The sequence below is a fragment of the Pseudorca crassidens genome, chromosome 17, assembly GCF_039906515.1.
Source record: "Pseudorca crassidens isolate mPseCra1 chromosome 17, mPseCra1.hap1, whole genome shotgun sequence".
Classification (NCBI taxonomy): domain Eukaryota; kingdom Metazoa; phylum Chordata; class Mammalia; order Artiodactyla; family Delphinidae; genus Pseudorca; species Pseudorca crassidens.
In genome coordinates, this window is record NC_090312.1 from 31,767,347 (window position 1) to 31,790,637 (window position 23,291).

At 39.2% G+C, this 23,291-nt stretch overlaps 1 protein-coding gene across 2 annotated transcripts in view; it reads right to left on the reverse strand.

Moving 5' to 3' along the window:
* The window catches only part of OXR1 (oxidation resistance 1), a 452,875-nt gene that overhangs the window by 225,254 nt on the left and 204,330 nt on the right, over positions 1-23,291 (reverse strand). For both annotated transcript variants that reach the window (XM_067711496.1, XM_067711493.1), the window contains exon 3: positions 10,525-10,721. In XM_067711496.1, the coding sequence (XP_067567597.1) occupies positions 10,525-10,721 (197 nt within the window). The remainder of the gene's footprint in view (positions 1-10,524; positions 10,722-23,291) is intronic.

Genomic DNA, 23,291 nt, shown 5'->3' on the forward strand with positions numbered 1-23,291 from the left:
GAGGTGAGAAAAGAAGAAAAGAGAGGAGGGGAAGAAGGAAAGAAAGAAGGAAGGATGGGCAAAAGAAGGAAAAGATGGTCACTTTAATCGAATAAATGTAATTTCATGAAAAACTAGTATTCTTTTTTTAATGCATCTGTTTCACTATAAAAGGTATGGACTAGTCCTTGCGAAACCACTTACTGAGATCTCTGTCAATGATCAAATTTCATTTTTGTTTTTGTTTTTGAGAAGAGAATTGACCTGAAAACATGCAGAAGACAAACTGTTTACCTTAGTTATCAATCTACTTATTCTTTCCTTGACTTTGCCACCATTTCCAGTGTGATCATGAAAAAGTCATTCAACTTTCAGAGACTCAATTCCCAAGAATGCTATATGGTGGCCATAATAAGTATCCTACTCATCTTTTAGGAATGTTATAAGCATTCACTGAATTTAACATGTATTTTTTAGTCACCTAAAAAACTGACAATGCATATGTTAAAATGCTTTGAATCTTTTCATGTTGATCAAATCTGGGGAAGGTGTGGCCAAGTATGAGGGGAATTTGGATGGAATCCTAACACTGTTCTAGGCAGAAGGAAACACTTCCATAAAGCCCATCATACATCATACGGAAGGACACCTTTGGGAAACCACAATGAGCATGGCTAGAGTGTGGGGCTGGGGTCTGAGACTAAGCTGGAGAGTAAACTGGGGCAGAGCATGAAAGGTCTACAGAGCAACAAACAACCTTATCTTGTGGGGAATGAGGAACCACCTGCTAAAAACCAGGGGATAAGTGAGCATATCCACAAGGATCAGGGCAGGAGGCTAGCTTCACATAGCAGGTGGGCAGCGATCATGACGCCTCATTCATGCCACATCTTTAATGCACAACGACAATAACAAGCTCACTAATATTCATGGAGAACTTCCATGTTCTAGGCACTATTATAAGCACTTTACATAGACTACTTCATTTACTCCTCACAACGGCCCTTTCAGGAAGCATCAGTTTTATTTCCTTTTATAAGTGAAGACACTGAGCTTTGAGATTCTAAGTGCCTTGTTTATGGTCACATAACTAGCAGGGGGAATGGGATTCCAACTTAGACATCAGATTCCAGAGGCCAAGTTCCTCACCCTTGATCCATCCTGCCTCTGGGACCAAAAGAAGGAGCTCAGTAAATGCAGTGGAATGAATGACTACCCTTCCGCCTTCCTGCCACTGATCAAAACCATTCAGGGTCTTGGAGAGCTGATCGGAGCACTTTTCCAGGCAAGTTGATGCCTAAACCACTCTAAAGACATAACAGCTGTACTTTAGAAAACACGACCCAAACTTCCCCAGTAACGGTGCTCAAATTGTTACATTCCCCCAGTATTTGATTTTTATATTCTTTGCTACAACCTATTCTTTCCTTGGGAGAAGTGAAGAACATCTGGGCACCTCCTTTTCAAAACAATGCTGGGAAGCTTGAGGATCATTAAATTTTCCCTCAATCATTTTCTTCTTCATGCTGCAAATATCAATTCCATTAGTCTTTTCATAAATTAATTCTATGACAAGCGAAAAACAACTCTTTGAAAAATCTATTATTAATGTATCGAATGTCCTGTAATTGAAACCAGCCTAACTGATTTCTCAGAACTGTATCATTTATCTGCTAGAATGTTTATAAAAATTGTATAAGGTTTAAACACATTTTACAGAGTAACTTTTCTATCGCCCTCCTCCATTAACCTGTTTTATTTTTCTTTAAAAACTTACTATTCATTGACAATGAATAACCAGTTGCTTATTTATACCCTGTTTTTCCCACTAGAGTATAAGCACCTGAGTGCCTGGACTTGGCCTTATTTTCTCTTGTATTAGTGGCACTTTGAACAAGGCCTGGTTTGTAGTAGGCATTTAATAAATATTTATTTAATTAATAAGTGAATAGGTTAATAAGTGAAGGAACATATTTTCATATATGAAAAAGTTTGAGTTAAACACATCCACCAAATAAACCCAGAATTTGTTTACCTGAATATAACTGGAAATTACTGTGTAGAGAACACTGACTGATTCATCATACATGGTATTCAACAAAGAGAAGGTGATACAGTGAGATTAATATAGAAAGGACAAAAGGTAGAGACTGATCCACGAGGGCAAACAAGAGATTAAAAGGCGTGAGCAGACTGTGAGTTCGCTTGACAAGGTGAGGACCTGCACGGAAGTCTCAACTGAAGGAAAGTTCCAGAAGTATTATGCAGACACCTGTTATTCAAGGAGCCCCCTACTGGCCCTGTTTGGAAGCCGTGCTGAGCCAAGAACCAAGGAAGGCTAACTTCAACCCTTTTCTGCCTTGTCTTTGAACTTGCAGAGAGCATTTAAATAGCATAATCAATGTGAATTGGTTCAGCCACTATGGAGAACAGTATGGAGGTTCCTTAAAAAACTACAAATAGAACTACCATACGACCCAGCAATCCCACTACTGGGCATATACCCTGAGAGAACCAAAATTCAAAAAGAGTCATGTACCAAAATGTTCACTGCAGCTCTATTTACAATAGCCTGGAGATGGAAACAACCTAAGTGCCCATCATCCGATGAATGGATAAAGAAGACGTGGCACATATATACAATGGAATATTACTCAGCCACAAAAAGAAACGAAATAGAGCTATTTGTAATGAGGTGGATGGATCTAGAGTCTGTCATACAGAGTGAAGTAAGTCAGAAAGAGAAAGACAAATACCGTATACGAACACATATATATGGAATTTAAGAAAAACAATGTCATGAAGAACCTAGGGGTAAGACAGGAATAAAGACACAGACCTACTGGAGAACAGACTTGAGGATATGGGGAGGGGGAAGGGTGAGCTGTGACAAAGCGAGAGAGAGGCCTAGACATATATACACTAACAAACGTAAGGCAGATAGCTAGTGGGAAGCAGCCGCATAGCACAGGGAGATCAGCTCGGTGCTTTGTGACCACCTAGAGCGGTGGGATAGGGAGGGTGGGAGGGAGGGAGACGCAAGAGGGAAGAGATATGGGAACATATGTATATGTATAGCTGATTCACTTTGTTATAAAGCAGAAACTAACACACCATTGTAAAGCAATTATACCCCAATAAAGATGTTAAAAAAAAAAAGAAAAATGAGAATACTTAAATTACTAAATTAAAAAATAAACAAAGGTATATTACTACTGACCTTCCTTATAATAAATAAGTAAGTAAATAAATAAATAAATAGCATAATAAAAGGGAGCTTTAAATGTAATACATGACACCATTAAACTCCTAGAAGAGAACACAGGCAAAATGTTCTCTGACATAAATCGTAGCAATGTTTTCTTAGGTCAGTCTCCCAAGGCAAAAGAAATAAAAGCAAAAATAAACAAATGGGACCTAATCAATCTTATAAGCTTTTGCACAGCAAAGGAAACCATAAACAAAAAAAAAGACAACCTAAGGAATGGGAGAAAATATTTGCAAATTATGCGACCGACAAGGGCTTAATTTCCAAAATATACAAACAGCTCATACAGCTCATTATCAAAAAGGCAAACAACCCAATCAAAAAAAATGGGCAGAAGATCTAAATGGACATTTCTCCAAAGAAGACATACAGATGGCCAACAGCCACATTGAAAAGATGCTCAACACTGTTAATTATTAGAGAAATGCAAATCAAAACTACAATGAGGTATCATTTCACACCAGTCAGAATGGCCATCATCACAAAGTTTACAAATAATAAATGTTGGAGAGGGTGTGGAGAAAAGGGAATGTTCCTACACTGTTGGTGGGAATGTAAATTGGTACAGCTACTATGGAGAACGGTATGGACGTTCCTTAAAACCTAGAAGTAGAGTTACCATATGATCCAGCAATCCCACTCATGGGCATATATCTGGAAGAGACAAAAGCTCTAATTTGAAAACATACATGCACCCCAATGTTCACAGCAGCACTATCTACAATAGTCAAGACATGGAAGCAACCTAAATGTCCATCAACAGATGAACGGAGGGACTTCCCTGGTGGTCCAGTGGTTAAGAATCCGCCTTCCAATGCAGGGGATGCAGGTTCAACCCCTGGACAGGGGACTAAGATCCCACATGCTGCGGGGTAACTAAGCCCGCGCATCACTGAGCCCGCATGCCACAACTAGAGAGCCTGTGTGCCGCAACTATAGAGGCCACGTACTCTGGAACCCGTGAGCCACAACTAGAGAGACGCCCACGTGCCCCAGCGAAGAGCCTGTGCACCGCAACGAAAGATCCCACATGCCGCAACTGACATGACACAGCCAAAAATAAATAAATATTAAAAAAAAACCCCAGATGAATGGATAAAGAAGATGATATAAAGATGTGTACACACACACACACACACACACACACACACACACACAGAAAATGGAATATTACTCAGCCATAAAAATGAAATAATGCCATTTGCAGCAACATGGATGAACGTAGAGATTATCATACTAAGTGAAATAGGTCAGACAGAGAAAGGCAAATATCATATGATATCACTTATATGTGGAACCTAAAAAAATGGTACAAATGAACTTATTTACGAAACAAAAATAGACTCGTAGACGTAGAAAACAAACCTATGGTTACCAAAGGGGAAAGGGGGGAGGGATAAATTGGGAATTTGGGATTAACAGATACAAATTACTACAAATAAAATAAGGACCTACTGTATAGCATAGGGAGCTATATTCAATATCTTATAATAACCTATAATGGAAAAGAATCTGAAAAAGAATATATATATATACACACACACACACATGTATATATATGTATGTAATGTAACTGAGTCACTTTCCTGTACAACAGAAATTATCACAACACTGTAAATCAATTATACTTCAATTAAAAAAAAAAATTAAGGGCTTCCCTGGTGGCGCAGTGGTTGAGAGTCTGCCTGCCGACGCAGGGGACACAGGTTCGTGCCCCGGTCCGGGAAGATCCCACGTGCCGCGGAGTGGCTGGGCCCCGTGAGCCACGGCCGCTGAGCCTGCGTCCGGAGCCTGTGCTCCTTAGCGGGAGGGGCCACAACAGTGAGAGGCCCACGTACCGCAAAATAATAAATAACTAAATAAAGAAATTTAAAAAGGATTTTGCTAAATCTAACCTTTTTCTAATTTCTAACAGATTTAAAAGTTGTAGATCTTATTCATTGTTCTCCACAGCAGGGGTTCCAATCCTTCTCTCATGCCTGGAAGTATTCAAAGCTCTTCTTTACACTAAGCTCTTGGCCCATTTCCTCCCTCCTCCTCCACTGAAAAGGGCAAGGTTCATCTCCACTACCTCCACCAGCACCCCCCCTCCCTCCTCTTTGCCGCCCCCAAAGTTTATTTAGCACTTACTGTGTGCCTTACACTGTACTCAGTGTTAGGATTAATGACATTAATGCCATCCTTTCCTACTCATAAGAATTGAGATTTGGTATGGAGACATGCTAACACAAGAAGATAAGGAAGACAGCTAAGTGCTAGATGTCAAGGCAGCGAGAACGGAGGGTGATGAACAGTGCCTAGATCTATGAAGCGAACAAAGAGCCCCAGAGTGCCTTTAAGGTCTGATGTGATTTCTCCATCTTCTGGATTCCACAGCACTTTGAGTGAACCTCCCCTGCCCTCCGCTACTCCTCACTCATCTCCCCTACCTCTGGCCCCACCCATGGCATTGAGAGCATCTGTCTTGTATTCTACTCACTGGTGTGCCTATTTTAACCAAGCACTCCCTCCCCCACCGAGACGTGATGAACACCTCAAGCGCAGGGATCTCTGTTTTACCCTTCTTATTCTGAGCAGCATCTTCTATGAGGCCTTCACACAGCTGGGTCTGATCGAGGACTAATCAGCATTTGGTGTGTCACTGAATGACTCTGATTATGGAGACATCTATTCAAGACCTGTCCCACTTCCTAACTGTCAAGCGAAAAAAGTCTCAGAATGGAAAGACATCAGCACATTTTACTAATAGTCACAGATGCTGGAGAGAGATGTACGAACTCTGGCTTTAGATTCTGAATCAAGGAATGAATATTACATGGATTTACAAGCCCAGCTTAGGGAGTGCTGGGACACTTCTGGATTCTGCATGCCGAGTCTTCTTCACTATCTCTACATCTGCTTTAAAACTCTTTTCAGAAGTCCTTACATGTAGTTCTCTAAATTAAATGTAGAGAATACATGGAGTATTAAAAATATGAGTCTGCTATTTGGTTTCATTTTCCATCTTTAAGTAGGGACTATGTTTTTGAAGGATATAGGTTTCTTATATACATTGTTAAACTCAAGTAGTTTTACTGAGCACAAACAAAAACTGGAGTAGGGAACAATTCTATTCTGTTTTCATCTGTTTACCCATTAGAGCCAGTCCACTAATTTAATATTATATTATTCTAGTTCTAATTAACACTTTTATTTAAAAATAATAATAGAATTGTAAGTACCTGAAGGACTTCAAATATCTAGTCCAGTTGTAAGTCACAACTCATTAACAGACCATGTAGTCAGTTTCGTGTGCTGAGATTGCATTTAAAAAAATGAAAATAACGATCAGAATAGATAGTAAGGAAATGTTCTCAGGAAATTTTTTTCAGCTATGTTGGTGGTTGAGTGTGCACTGGGTAAGTGGTGTACAATGTGTTAGGCAGAATTCTAAGATGGTCCCCAAGATGCCTCACCCCTGTAAGGTACACACGTGTGTGATCCCCAGGCCTGTGAATGTGATGGACATTACTCCCATGATTAGGTTTTATTGACTTCGAAACAGGAAGATCATCTGGGTGGCCCTGACCTAATTACATAAGCCATTTAAAGCAGAGAGCTTTCTTGGCTAGCCCAAGGAGAGGAAACTAGAGATTCATAAGAGAAGGATTTGACATGCAGTTACTGGCTTGAAGATGGAAGAGGCCACATGGCAAGGGAAGAGAGGAGCCTCTGAAAGCTAAGAGTGAGCCCCAGCTGACAGCCAACCAGGAAATGGGGACCTCAGACCTACCACTTCAAGGAACTGAATTCTGCCAACAAAAGGAATGAACTTGGAAGCATACATTTCCCGAGCTGAACCCACCTCCAGACAAGAACTCAGCGCAGCTAACACCTTGATTTTAGCCTTGTAGATACCCCGAGCAGAAAGTATAGTCATGTTTTGTGGATTTCTGACCTACACAGCTGTGAGCTGATAGATGGGTGTTGTTTTAAACAGCTAAGTTTGTGTTAATTTGTTTCACAGCAATAGAAAACATATACAGTACTTCATATGGTCAACTGTATAATAAAAAGCGAGCAAGAAAAAATACTCAGAAAGACTGATTTGGTCTAAATCTGTCACTGTCCAGATGAGAAGGTTAAGGTCAAGTGATGGTAAGTAACTGAGCAAGATTATACAGTTGGTAACAAAAGCAGCACAGAACAAACTCTTTCTTTAGCCACAGTCCTGATATAGTGGTTACTCTCCTTTTAATTTAGCTGAAGCTGCATATATCTCACACCAATAGAGAACAGCTTTTCCTCTGCTTATATCAAAACAATGAAATTTTATTATACTTCTTATAAGATGGATCGTTTTCCTATAAAAAGTAATGAGTTTATGCCGTGCCATTTTTTTTTTTGCTGCTGTAATTGTTTTAACATGTTTCTGTTATTAGGAATAATTAAGGACCTAAATCTATTGTCTATACAAGGAGGCAATCATTTCTATTTCCTAGAGTTCTCTCAACAGGAAGTAGATCCTATACATAAATGCATGAGGGATAAAAGCTGTGAGATCAAAAGAAATTTCTAGAGAAGCTACTGCAGCCACTCATTAGCCACTAAGAGACATTTAAATAAGTCCAAAATTTTCTAGTTCTTTTTTTTAATTTAAAAAGTCTTCAATTCCTAGAATGATTACTTAAATATAGTACTGCACTTCATTGCTAAACTTAAATGTAGTAGCAACTTGGCCACAAGAGGGCTCCCAGGGTTTTCCAGTTGTGTGAGCTATAAATTGAGACATTGAAAGATATCTTTAAATGAAAGGGCATGTTGGCTGGTGGATGGGTTAGTTGGCATGGTTTCCTTAAGTGAAATTTTCTGGGGATTGCAGTAAAAATATCACTCCACTGTAGCACTCAAAGAAACTCCTCGGGCTCACCTCTCTAGACGGGGATGGTATCCTTCCGAGTGACATAAAAGGCAGACTCTAAAATGTCACAAGAAGGTTAATTTCATTCACAGAGTTGGCTATCTCTGGCTCACAGTTTTTTCTTTAATTTCTTTAAGGTTCTATCCCTCATCTAAAAAAAATAGAGAGTATAATACTTACAAGAGTTGTGAGGATCAACTGAGAGAGAAGAAAGGAGCTTAATGTGTGCCTAGTATTTGGAATTACCAATAAATGGCAGTTATAATTGTTGTTGTCTTTATTACCAATACATTTACTAAGGGATACTGAAATAGGCTTGTTTTGTGAAATGATCTTTCAATATAGGTGATTACGTGGTTGCTAATATTTCAGCCTTGAAAATGTCTCCAGGTCTATTTTAACATACAGACATGCCACTGACATTGCTTATGAATCAAACTGTTGCAAATCCAAAAATAAACATTCACTAGCTGTAGGACTATTTAAAATAACTGATAGTTCATCTTTCTGCAATCCAAACTCACCATTTAGAATTCTATCTTTCAGGCTTAGTTGTTTATTTACATTGGCCAAGCTGGGGGTCAATGTTTTACCCTCATTTTCTCATCTTTAAGGAATATTGAGTTTATAAGATAAACTTTATTTTCTGAAGGCAAAATATTGTCTTCTTATCCAGTTAATAAATCAGAAAAGCAGTAGATGGTAGTGGACATGTTGAAGGGTGGGAGGAGAGGACATTGGAAAATGGAGAGAGAAGCAGTTATGTAAACGTCACGGGCTTTTCTAGTTGATTGATTTTTAGAACTCTGCTATCATAAGTTTTAAAAATGGAAATATGTACCTGTCTACACTCTCGTATATCAATTCTCATTATAGCTGACCACTGACATCCTCAAAGACACCATGCTTGTTGTCTATTAAAAAATAAGACTTTAACATCTTCATGTGGAAAAAAAGGAAACCTGAGAGTAGATATAGGAAGAAGATATAAAATGGTAGAAATCTGATCTGATTACATTTCTAGATAGAGACACTAAAATATCCGAGAAAAAATTCCAAACATCCCATAATGGGGTGGTGGGGTGCTGGATACCAAGAAAAACATGACCCCTTTGATGTAACTTTAGTAAAGCCATTAAGCCAACAGTGTCTACTATTAAGGACTTTGGTGATGACCAAATCTCTCCAAATGAAATAATAAGCAACACCGAAGCATCCACCTTCTTCCTGGTAGATTCATCTCCCCTACACATCACCTCTACCATACATATGTTTAGCAACTTGTGTCTCAATTAGACCTAAAACACTGAAAATTGTTATTGTGAGTTAAAAATCAAGGCCAAAGACATGATGAACAAATACTGGTACATAAAAGTTGGTAATTCGACTTATTTGAATTGATTACCTCTAACACTCCAATTAAGTGTTAATGTTCAAAATTACAGGATATTATTCTACCTGGGAAAAAGGTGGCATAATGTCTACCCTATCCACAGCCTACTACCCTGTCATACATTGGGATCTGGACGTGATTCAATCTCTCCAATGTGAAGTAATGTGCAAGGTAAAAACGGACCTACAACATAATCTGTCCTTCCTCAGAACGTAATAATTTTCTATTTTCTTAGTGGCTTTGTTAGTTACAGGCTGACATCAACCACTGTCTCAACAACCTGACAGAACAGGGTCAGCCACTTGAAAGCCTGGAGGGAGAAGGAAAAGAGCAAAAACCGAAAACCCAAAACAAAAACGGCGCCCGGCTAAAGACTGGCAAAAATGAAAATAGTAGCACATAAGCTTAAAACTTGGAAAACCATATATATGTAATTTACTTCTCTTAGGCAGGATAGAGAAGGTCCTCAGGCCTACTCTCTTACTTAACTTTGCTGAAGGTGTGCAGTATTTTTCCAACTCCACGTTCAGACCGTATGAGATGTCCACCATAAACCATCAGAAAGATATACAGTCGGCCCTCTGTATCTGCAGCTTCCACATCCACGTATTCAACCAACCAAGGATTGAAGATATTTGGGGGGGAATATCCAGCAAGTTCCAAAAAAAGCAAAACTTGAATCTTCTGCACATCCAGTACTACTTACATAGCATTTACATTACATTCGGTATTACAAGTAACCTAGAGATGATTTAAAGTATATGGGAGGATGTGTGTAGGTTATATGCAAATACTAGGCCGTTTTATATAAGGGGCTTGAGCATCCTTGGATTTTGGTGTCCCTGAAGGGTCCTGGAACCAGTGGATACTGAGGGAGGACTGTACACGTTATATAAACAAGGGACATTTAACCACAGCCCCACGCATTCACTGTGCTGTTTGGATAGATCCCATCTATTCACTTGCATAAATCGTGGTGCTCACCAATGGTGTAGAACCTCTTCAGCTCACTCCTTCGGGAAGGATGCTTCTGGGAATTTGCTGCGTTGTTCTGCTCTTCTTCAATGATGGACGTCTTGGGTGTGGTGGGTTTACTGGCTTGTGGCATTTGCTTTCCTGCACCAGCCAAAGGGTTGAACCCTGGAGCCGTAATATCCACCGACTGGGACTTTTTCTTCAACCTACAGGTAAAGAATACCACATGCTGTAATTACTGACTCTAGAGAAAGACACACTTTCTTCATATTTATCTCCACCATAATTGCTTTCAACAACTGAGTTATACTTGGCCTTGAAAGAGAACAAGGTATGTTCAGAAATTACAGACCTTCCCTACAGTATTTTAAATTCTTCAAATATTCTTGAAACTAGTGGGGAAGAAAATCTTCTAATCATTCTGAAAGGTTTCATTAAAATATATTAAAATGTAAGGTGATAAAAAGAAGACCTTTATTTTTTGAATAGCAAATAAAATGTAACTTCAGACAAAGACAATGCCTTTGACTATTGCTTGTACTTTTGAAAGGAGTGTTTTTTAATGCTAATGCAAAACATTAGTTAGAAATAAATAATTGCAACCCAGAAAAGAATAATGAAATGCCTATCTGTATAACTAGAGGCTGTCAGTGCTTTTCTGTTTCATCGGTAACAGCATCTTAGCTGGAAAAATTATAGCGTTTATACTGTTTCTCCAGATACTCTCAATGACAATAAATGTATTGCTCACTCCTGCATTTTAGAGAGCTGACATCAGGCCTAACATGGAAAGCAAAAGGCCACGTAAGCACGACAATATTTCTCTTGGTATAAAAATAATTGGTAAATGATATGAGTTAAATTCAAATACTTCAAGCTACACAACTTGATATTTGTAATGCAACTGAACCCTAAGCCCAGCTTACTCTAGGCCCTTGGTTCTTCTGGAGGCTAATGTTAAGTGTCATTTTTCAAGTCTTAATTCCCTACAGAAAGCGAGTTGGCAGTTTTCTTTATCAGTTATGGTAGTCACACCTGCAAATGTGGAATTTCCTGAAAGTTTCATACACCTTCACACCTACAGGTTTTATTCAAGCCTTTCCAGTACATTAGCTTCCACTTTCTGCCCCACAGTCAGACCCTGCTCCTGCTTCTAGACTCGGCTTAGATGTGGTCTCCTCTGGGCAGCTTTCAATGACATAGACCTTGGTGGCCTGACACCATTCTGCATAGGAGGTTATTCATAATGAGCTCTCAATAAGCGTTTATTAAATTGAATTTACCAGAGCAAAAGCTTTGTTAAAGAAATAAAATATATCAATTAGTAGAAGATTCTTTAATGAAAGCAGTGTTTACTGAATTTTAGTCATTGAATTATCACCTGTAGGATATCTGCCATCTTCACATACCACCTATGTTACCTACTTAATATTCATGAAAATTGACTCGCTTTATCCAAATTGCCAACAAATATATTAACAAGTGCTCAACAGCACTAGTCATGAGAAATACAAACTAAGACCACACTGCACTCATGAACAGATCTACCAAAAGGGCTAAAATGTCAAAGACATGGCATGAAGTATGGTGATAAGCAGCAACTGGAATTCTGGGACACTGATGGTGGAGACCACTTTGGGCAAATGCCTGCTTAGCTGAAGGCATGTGTCTTTTGACTCACCAATTCTATTCTTAGAATTTATCCTACACAAATATAGGCATGTTCAGCAAAAGACCCAGTTGAGAGTATTCACAGAAGCACTATCTGTAACACACAAATATCAAAAACAGCCCAAATGTCTTACCAACAGTAGAAACGCATAAGTGAGTTATGATGATACTTACATAGTGGAATTTTATACAGCAACGGAAATGAACAAACTACAACTACTTGCAACAACATGGATGGTTTTCATAAAAATAATGTTGAGAAAAGGAGACAGATACATAAAGGCACATGCTCTAGGATTCCATTTGTATAAAGTTCAGATAGAAGCAAAACAATCTATGATATTAAAAGTGTGGGTAGGATAACTGCTGGGGGAGTTATTACATTGATAGAGACATGAAGGGCTTTCTGGGATTCTGGTACTATTTTGTTTCCTAATCTGGGTTCTATGTATTTACTTTGTGAAAATCTAATGATCTACGGTTTCTGCATCTTTTCTGAGTATACCATATACTCCAATAAAAAGTCTCCATCTGAGGGCTTCCCTGGTGGCGCAGTGGTTGAGAGTCCGCCTGCCGATGCAGGGGACACGGGTTCGTGCCCCAGTCCGGGAAGATCCCACAGGCCGCGGAGTGGCTGGGCCTGTGAGCCACGGCCGCTGAGCCTGCGCGTCCGGAGACTGTGCTCCGCAACGGGAGAGGCCACAACAGTGAGAGGCCCGCATACCGCAAAAAAAAAAAAAAAGTCTCCATCTGAAACTGACTGAATTTTTAACTTATTCATTTACAATGAAGATTACATATAGTTACTGAATGGCTGCTTGCTACAAAAAGGTGACAGTAGAAAGAAATAGAATGAAAGTCTTGGCCTCTAGACTCCCAAAGATGGCCAGAGTAGAGTGAATCTAAAGAAGGATCCTTTCCTCGCTGGGGATGGCTATTCCCTATCCCCTATCCCCCTGCTTTTCATGAACTGAAAGGGACTATTCATTCATTCCTTGAATGGCTACTCTGCACCAGGCACTCTACTGGGCACCACGGATACACAGTGAGCAAAAGAGGCAAAACACCTGCCACCATGGAATCCTCATTCTTATAGAGGGAGACAAGTAATAAGCAAAGAAAGAAACCAATAGATAACAAATCAGGTGGCAAAAAGTACTGTGGATTAAAACAAAGCAGAGTAAAAGGGATAGCAGACAGAGGTGTACAGGCATACTATTATATAAAGGAGAGTCAAGGTAGTGCTCTCACACCATCAGACTTTTGAGGAGAGACCTGAAAGAAGGAGCCATGAGCATATTTGGGGAGCAGCATTTCAGCAAATGGGGAACCAGTTTTTTTTGTGTTAGAGGAACAAAGTGGCTAGAACAGAAAAAGGGAGGGGAAGAGAAACAGGAGATGAAGTCAACAAGATGGTGCTGGGGAGCAGGGGAAAGAGGACAGATTATACAGAGCTTCAAGGTCATTCAAGAATGAGGCCTGGAGAGGATGTGAGCAAAGGAGAAATGGCACGATGACTGTATTTTAAAAGAATCACTTTGGTTGCTTTGTTGAAATTAGGTTGAAGGCTGTATTTCCAACTTAAGCAAACTGCACGCAATGTCCTTCAAGGAATCACCACCAAAAATCACCTACAACATACAAATCAACATACAACCAAGTATGTCGTAATGTTCAACATACTTAAGGAAACAAGGGTTTACTTTGTACAGGGTTATGTATTTATTAATGCCTTGGTCTTCCAATAACATCATTCTTGTCTTAGTCTGGAGTTTGTAGACTGGAACTAAAAGTTATGGTAGTACTATATGCAGCTTAAGATGGCATTAAGATTAATAAGAAGTTAAGAAATAAGCTGGGGGCCACCAAAGCAGCAATGTTAATTTGTCCCAACGTGGCTTTCCGAAAACTGCACTTAGACACAAAGACTTAGACTATACTAAAAGCATTACACTGAACCCTACAAACTCTAAGAAATCACCAATATTTGACCATTTTCACTTACAAAAAGGTTAATTTTTCTAGAGTTCATCCCATAAACTGTATTTCAAAATTAAATTTGAGTTTCAGTATAAAGCAAGTTTTCTGGGGGGAGGGGGGTGCAGAGGAGTAGGGATTGAAAGGAAAAGTGCTAAATTTTCCTGAAAGAAATTCAACTGCTCTCTAGTTCTCAACAAAGATTATTTTCAAAATGTAAATGTGACAGATTTTATTTTCAATTCACATAGCAGATTATTTTGTCACCAGAAATTGTTTATATCTTATGTTGGTCTGTTTTAGAATTGACCAGAGTTGCTAAAGTTATGTGTCCCATGGGAGGATATCAACAATGGATCTTATGTTTGATAAAGGGCTAGATACTATAATTAAGGAAGTTCTCCAACACTTCAAACACCTAAGTGTCCCACAACTCCTTTTATAGCCTCTTTGGAATGAGCAAAGGACAAAGGCAAGCAGCCAATAGCCTTTCTGTATTTCCCCTCTTCTTTCTGCCCTTCCCCAGCAGACACTCTTCCCAATCAAGACTTGAAAGGTATCATGTTTTCGTGTTGTTGCTGGAGTCGGGAATACTGCTAGTAGCTTTGTGGGCTTGCTTAAGAAAAGACTTCCATTGGCACGATCTTAGAAAGCAGAACTGTGTGGGTAACTGAATTACTCCTTTAAAGATTCTAAAGATGACTACTGTGGTTGACAAGGAAACCTGCTAAATGCTACCTTCGATTTCCAAATTTCATGAAAGGGGAAGTCTTTTTTACATTTTTAAACAATGTTCTTAATTAAATGTGTTAAACAAATGTAAATATAGCATAATGGCCTATGTAGCTGTACATGAGATAAAATACCCATTGATGATAAATGAAGCACTACAAATAGAGACAAAAATAATCCCTTAATAGGCACTGAAAGGATCTTTGTTTAGTGTGCTCTGCATTTCCAAAGACATGAAAAGAAGGAGCCATCCCTCTTGGCATGGCTCTGATAGGCAGACCGTCTGGTGTTTCATATCTTTGCCTTTTCTTGTTCCTCTGTTCTTGAACAAAAAAGAATTCTTCCTACTCCTCCAAACATATATCCCACTACCTCCTTTCTGCATGGGAACAATGTTGGACACTTCTCTGAGACTCAGTTTCCTCATCTATAAAATGGGGATAAAACTACCCAGGAAGGTTCTGAGAACTAAGTCAACATCCTATGGGAAAGTACCTAGCATAGCACCTGCACAGGATGCAAGTTCCAATCTCTTTATGATGATGTAAGGGGATATAATTTTGTTCAAACTTCTATGAATGCTGAGGAAATTTTATCAGTTTCCTAGGATCCTTCCCTGCTGCACAACTTTAAACATTGAGCCTATAGGGATTACATTACATTTTGTAGGGGGCTTCACCTTTTCTGGAGTGTGGATTTTGGTGAAGGAGTGGAAGATAACAAGAGGAGACACGCTAAATGGGAGTCCTTTGGGTGGTGTGTAATATGGTATTTTTCCTGTGAGAGCCCCCAAATCTTTTGGAAAACAACTGAATCCATTGAATAGTTCACTTGAGTTATACATATTTTTAATCTGTGTGGAGTCGACCTAAATTAGCAAACTCGTAAGCAGAGGTAGAGACCAGGGAATCAGGAGGAAGTAAGGACAAGACCAAGAAAGCAAGCGTGAGGAGGGTTTTTGCCTCTCCTACTCTGTAAAAATAGGGTTCATGCCGATTTCAACCAGTTCTCCAAGGAGCAGGAGAAGCCCTGTAGGCGGAGGATGATGAAATGTGAGGTCACAGGAGCTAGAGAAAAAAAAGGAATGGCAGAAAACTTTCAATTCTAGACAATTTAAACAGAATTAATCTCATAGTCATCAGCTAAATTTTATTCTTGCCTAACTTATTTCGACTTTACCAGAAACATAAGAAACCTTCCACTCATTTTCAAAATCACGGAGTAGAATACATGAATCTTCTGTGTTAAAGGATATAATGGACATCTGGAGCCCAGAACTTGTGCCGACAGTGAGTGAACGTGGCTTTAGGCTGCTCACCACACAGGACTTCTCCGCAAGATGCGGGTCAACCCTCTATTTCAATGGCTTCCACCATGGAGAAGCTTTTTCTAAGCATCTTCACATTTAGATGTTTATTACTCTGGTTTATTACCTGTCATACTCTTTTGGTCTTACCTTCCCTTTCCCTCTCACACTGTGGGGATTTTCACCTTCCCACTATCTCCACCCTTCAATCATCTTCCCTCCAAGTCATAGCTAAGCAATGCTTTTCATCTTTCTTTGCCTGTCATGCTCTGCATCTTTTAACAGTTTTGTTAACTTGTTTGAATACTGCATAATAGAACTCTACCTTAAGCCTAAACTAAACCCTGGTATGACTTAAATACAAAAGAAAAAACAAATTCATTTAACCTGAGTTCTTAACTGGAATTACTTCTCCCATCAAGTGAATTTAAATCGTACATTTTTTATAACTAATTGGATATGTTCCTGAGCTCTGTAGCTATCTGGGGAAAAAATGAACCTTCTATTAATCATTCACTATATAGTATTGGGATGCCCATAGCAATAATAGCAACAGTTGGGAAAATCTACTACAGTATAAGGGGAATATTCCCTAGGGCATAGGAAAAGTTTGGTTGGGAGGCTAAAAATTAGGGAAGCTGGAATCCAACCAGGACATTTTGACCAAAAAGCCATACTTCAGAATTAGGAGACAGAGATAATCTCAGCTCTGACACTCATCAGTCATGTGACTGTGGACAAGAACTTGGACTGTCTGGGTCTCTACTTTCTTACCCACAATGGTGGCATTCAGGCTATCTACGTACTTGACCCAAGAGGGTTACTGTGAACAGAAAATGCGTTAACTTCAATGAAAGTACTTGGTAAAATTCCACAGAACTCTGCAGTACCAGTAGCAGCTATACAAATTCCCTCTTTGCCCCATTTATTTGTTGTATACTTACACAAATGTACATGTACACATACATACATGGATGCATGTGAATGGCTATGCCCCAAAGACTCAATGCTTGTAGTCCTTTCCAGTAATTTCCAACCAGAAGACCATCTGTGATTTGCACAACTCATTACTGTTAGCAAAGCTGTCTCCTTGCTTCCTAAAAGAGCTAATGTAAGGATATTTTTTAAAGTAGTAAAGCTGCTGAGAATGTAGATTTTCGAAGTTGGATACTGTGCGCTGCAAAAATGTCAAGTCACTCAAAAAGAGCTTTTGAGAGTGAATGCCTAAAGAATTTTCACACTGCAAAATTAAGGGCTTTTGTTACCCCTGCTGTAAAGTTTGACTAAAAATCAGCAGCTAAAAACAAACCACAAAACCATCAAAAAACAAGCATATTCAGAAGTCCAAGCAGAAGAAATGACAGATTGGAAACCTATGCATTAAAACAAGAAAACAATCCCTTGTTTTCTTGGTATGGGGTATGCCAATTACAGCCTGCTCTATAATTGCTGTGGCCAATCTATTCTTTCTGCTCCTAAACACAAGGATTAAGACAGAAAATATCATTAACATGGGATCAGGAATTACACAGTCTTCTTTTAAAATTCCAAACCAATGCAAAAAGTTTCAACAGAATTATCATTGGGGAGTACAAACTGGTAGTGGAACAGTTAATGGGACACCAAAACTAGAGACCTTGTTATAAGATGTTTCTAGCCCTGTATTCATTCTAAGAGATTTATACTTTCCTATCTTGGAGATTCAGAGCACAGAAAATTCAAAAATTGAGCCACAGGTGCAATGATATGTAGAAATGGTTTGCTAGAAATTCTCTTGTTAAATGCAATTGAATTCAACTCTGTGAAGAGCAAGCAAGGCCAGTGTACATAATATCAATCATATAGAAGCATACACAAATTCATTACTATCATACCTAATTTTGTAACAAAAATACTAGAAATTAAATCCAAAACCGATCTGCCTCTACAGAGTTCAATAAATCCTAATGTAAAAGGTTAGCCTTTCTTATTGACCTTTCATGAAAAAGACATCCAAGTCCTTGAAGTTTGCCAGCTGGTTTATTTATATCCCCATGCTTATGCCAGCCCAGAGAAAAGAGGTTGGAGAGAAGCATGTTTCATCAGGAATACTCACCACCAGATCAACTGAATTCCTGCATTCACAGAAATTCAGTCTGTTCACCATTTCATTCCTAGGACTTAGCATATTTCTTGGCAGATAGAAGGCACGTCATAAATAGTTAAATGAATGAGTGGTTTCATCATGGGAAAAAGCCACAAGAGATAACACAAAAATGCAAGCAAGTTCATGTATAAAATCCATGAAAACAAACTAAGAGAATAAGTAACTTTGGACAGTTTGGGAGCAGATATAATAATCAATTTAGTACATTCACGTAATATAGCCTCTTTCCCATCCGATCATGGTAATGTTTTGAAGCTTAGACAAAGGAAATTATTCCACCTCCATTATCAGTCGTATGATAAAGCTGAACAGTATTTCACTTCTTTTTTCACTAAATTCAGCTTTGTAATTTCTAAAAATACACTCTGTAGTCTTGATAAATTGACATCCCCATGCAAAAAATTTCAGTGGTGGCATGAAGAAGTGAAAAGAGCAAGGACCCTGGAATCAAAAACTAGGGTTCAAGTTCAGGATCTACTGTTTTAAAGTAATCTAATATTAAATAATGTTATCGATTTGAAAGTTCTACTTTATATTTTTGATCACTCATGAAGAATTTTGCCTATGATCTTTCTACTATCAAGTTTCCAAAAATTAAGTCAATAGTAGTAAAATTTTATGTTTCCCCTTCCATGTACTTTCCAATTATACCATTATATTGTAAGCATTCACTTTGAAATTACACAGATTTCCAATTTATTTCAGTTTTTGCCTTGGAACTTCAAAGCCTTTCGACTGGAAAATCCTGAAAGTAGAAACACATTATGCAAATCCAAAGATTAGGGCTTGAAGGATTTGGAAGTCAAATTCTTGTAAATGTTCCACAGTCTTCTGTAATAACTCACAGAGATGGAATTTAATTTTATTACCTTTGATGAAATGATTTGTAACAGCTATTGCCACATCGATTGCATTCTGTTTATTCATCTTAGGGAGAAGGAAATCAGAATAAAGAAGACTATTTTAAGACTTTAGGCTTCTATCCAACATTGCTGATTAAAGGAATCTATGTTTAACAGGGCCTATTACAAACTATCTGTATAAAGCATATGGACTAGCTGATTAAAATGTAGTTTTGCTTACGCACAACATAAGGCAACTCCAAACTTAATCAAGATAGCTTCTGCAGGTAATAATACTCTGGGCCAAAGCGCAATGGTTTATAGTTAAAATGCCAATGGAGCACAAAAATCTCCCATCTTAATTTCCCCAAATGAATACATGAGACACAGGAAAAGAAGTTCAAAAATATAGGTCTCTTATTTACATATTAATTCAGGAGCTTGATGGAAAACATCACTTCATTTAATCCATTGTTTCTTTACCTCTTTAAACCAGCCCATCCTATTGTCATCCTAAATATTTTCAAATGAAAATGATGCCTTGTTCTTTTTAAGTGTAAGATTGCATTATTGAGGGTATTCCTGATGGAAAAGGAATTTTTTTAAACTGTCCTATGTAGACTCTAAGTAGCTACCCTAGAATAGGGCAACCATGTGCCCTCTTCCAGTTTGAAGATCACTGGGGAACCTGTTATAGTTTTCTTCTGTTCAGATAATAGTGGTTTAACACATGAGGTCTACGAAGTGTGCCCCCAATACAGCAAAGTTGGATTTTAGACTTTCTTCAGGTAAACATACTATAAAATGTTTAAAATTACATTAAAGAAGTCACTGTCTTCTTCCCAGTGGCAACTCTATAAACCTACATTTCTTTCCCTATTATTTAAAACATTTTTCCTATTACAGAAAAGGGTATGGTCCTCCTCTTGTTAAAGCTAATCTCTCCATGTGTTCTCTGAATCCAACAGCATCCTCTCTCTATACCTGAGGTTTTAATGTACTAACTACTCTCTTCCCTCTGTAAATCCTGAACCAACTGAGAAATAAAGACAGGAGTCAAGGACCCCGTTACAAGCTGGCAGCTTGGAGAAGCAGTATCCTGGTGAGGCTGCTCCATGCTCAGAGAACATCACAAAGATGCTGTGGGCATCACATCCCAAAGACAGAAGGCAGAGGAGGTGGGGCCAGACCTCTGCAGTCCCTTTCACAGTTTGAGAAGTTGCTCTCCTTCCTTTGGAGAGGCACAGACACAGAGAGCCAAAGGTCTCTTCTAAATCCTTCACAAAGGAAGGAAGTTTCTATTTTACACACACAGGAAGGGATGCCGGCAAGGCAGACGATGCTCCTCCTACATCACTTTCTCAACGTTACTCCTAGGTTATCTGCTTCCAACCTGGTCATGAATCTCCCCCTCTTTGCTAAGCCATTCCCACCAGCATTCCACCAGGTGCTAAAATCTCTCATCCCTTCAAGAAGCTGTTTTCTTCCTAAGGCTACCATCCCATTTCTTGAGTTCCCTTCTCTGTTTCACAGCACTCGGCTTCATCTCTTCATCACTGCACAGCCCTCTCCAATACCACTCTCGCAAAACAACTCATTTAGGTTTTCAATCATTTCACACGAAGTTACTTTTTTTGGTTTTCATCTCTTTTTTAGTCTTTGAGTCACAGGATGTGTTTGTAGAGGTGGATGGCACAAAGGGTAAGACTCTGGAGTTAGAAGCCTGTGTCCCAAATTTGGGCAAATTGCTTCATCTCTCTACAGTTTACTCACTCAAGCTGTGCTTTAGCGCTCTGCTCATCTGCTTCTCAGGGTATTTATCACCAAGTCTAATGATACATTTGTTCATGTTTACTTCTTTCTCTTCTGTCTCTCTCACTTTGCTGTTCACTCTGGTGGGCCTGGAAGCACATCTCCTTTATCCATCTACCAAGTGCCTTGCACAGTATGTGCACACCAAAAATATTTACTACACGAATAAGTGAATCGATGAAGAAATAAGTAAATTATCCCTCTGCGTAAATTCCAGACATGTCTTCACTCAGAAGACTTACAGGGCATGAGGTTATGTTTATCCTCTCCCTCTTCTTTCATTTTTAGTTTGGACCAGTCACAATGTATAGGGCATGAGGTTATGTTTATCCTCTCCCTCTTCTTTCATTTTTAGTTTGGACCAGTCACAGTGTACAGGGCATGAGGTTATGTTTATCCTCTCCCTCTTCTTTCATTTTTAGTTTGGACCAGTCACAGTGTACAGGGCATGAGGTTATGTTTATCCTCTTCCTCTTCTTTTATTTTTAGTTTGGACCGGTCACAATGTCCCAAATCTTTCTTAAGAAATTACTGTCACATCTCTTTGGTTAGAAAACCACAATATTCATAACAGTTGTGTGAAAAGAGAGCTGTCTCCAGATCTATGAGAAGGACTAATTTTAAAGGCTGAAAATTATGGTTGAATGCATCATCTAAGGAAGAGGCTTGGGCTAGAAGACCCTTTAAAACATGTGTTGATATACTGGCATTATGCTAATCGGCATTTCACTCCTGTATTTTCCGGGTGTCGTATTTCTGCAGGTAGTAAATTACATTAGGAGAAAAATCAATTGGAGGTTGAATGCACAGAAGCAAAATATTACATATTAACAAGCCAGGAAGAAAAGGGCAGTAGAAAAAAATATATCCATATATGTCAATTTCTAATTACATTAAAGACTGATAGAAATACCTACATAACTCTATTAAAAATAGTATATTCAGTCAATCATCGTTAAAGAATAAGAAATAAAATCTGATGATGGCAAAAAGTAGCAATCTATACTTAACTGTAGTTTGGAGGGCCCTTACAATCTGTAGGGAAGCTGAGTTCAACCACTGGATTTCACAGTGGCATTACTGGAACTAATATTTCTTGAGCTCATGCTATATATTAAGTAAATGACCAATTACTGCCTTTAATCTGTACACCATAAGCTACCTGAGGTCAGGGATTGTCTTATTTATATTTGAACCACCAGTGCCCTGTATCCTGCCGGGCACGCAGTAGCCACCATTAAAGGCTTGACTTCACCTAAGGATAAACTGAATAACCAGGTACATACAAGCACCCCAGGAAAGACTGCCTTGGAGTCTTCTTATGAACTCTTAGTTGCTTTATCTCACAAACCTGGTAAAGGCCATACAGTGCTGTTCTGAGCACCTATTCAGAACCGTGCTCTCGACTAGCTTCTGCCATAACTAGGAATAAACCTGACTTAACACACTTAACCTGAACCTCAACATTCTCGTCTGTACCATGCTGGATATCACCCCTGTGATATCTGCCTAGCAAGTCTACATTCTTTGTGTTCACCAAGTATCCGCTGACTCCCATCTATGTTCAAGGCACTGTACTACGCTCCAGGGATCTTAGCTGTGGGCACCAGCACTCTGCATTTTGTTAGGTGTTTAAAGCCACCTCTTTCTCTTGTCAGGTGGGATATTTTATAGGTTCTTTGTAGTCCACACCTGACTGGAGATCCCTCCTCTGCAGTTTCCTCTTTTTGAGTGAATGCAAATCTTCTCACTGGGCCCTAGTAGCTCCTATACCAGCCCTCACATACACTGCCATGTTATTTCCCCCAAACAGCCCTCCTCGACAAGATCTAAGACCTGACCTTTCAGGCCAGGTCTCTCTCTCTCTCTCTCTCTCTCTCTCTGCGCCACATTTTGCCAACAAGAAACGAACATTCCTTGACCTGTAGGTTTCAGCACACTCGCGCGATAGCAGCTCTTTGTATCCCTGTGTCAGATTCTCCCTACTCTTTGATTTCTCATGGTTGAGTCAAAGTCTAACCCATTGTTTCCCCAAGCTCTCTGGGTTGTCCCAATGAAGCCCCATACATAGACTTAAGGTGAGGGTGGGGGTTGGGATAGGACAAGATTCCCAGAACGCCAGCAGCTCTCTCTAAAAATCCTGCTCTAATCTCCAAACTGTTATATCAGCTGGCGGTGGGTGCTCAGCTAAGAGTCACAGAACAGTCCCTGACCATCAGCTTCTCAAATCTCGATCTGGCAGTTCCACACCTCATTTCAAAATGTGTGAGTATCGGGTGTCTTAGATCCA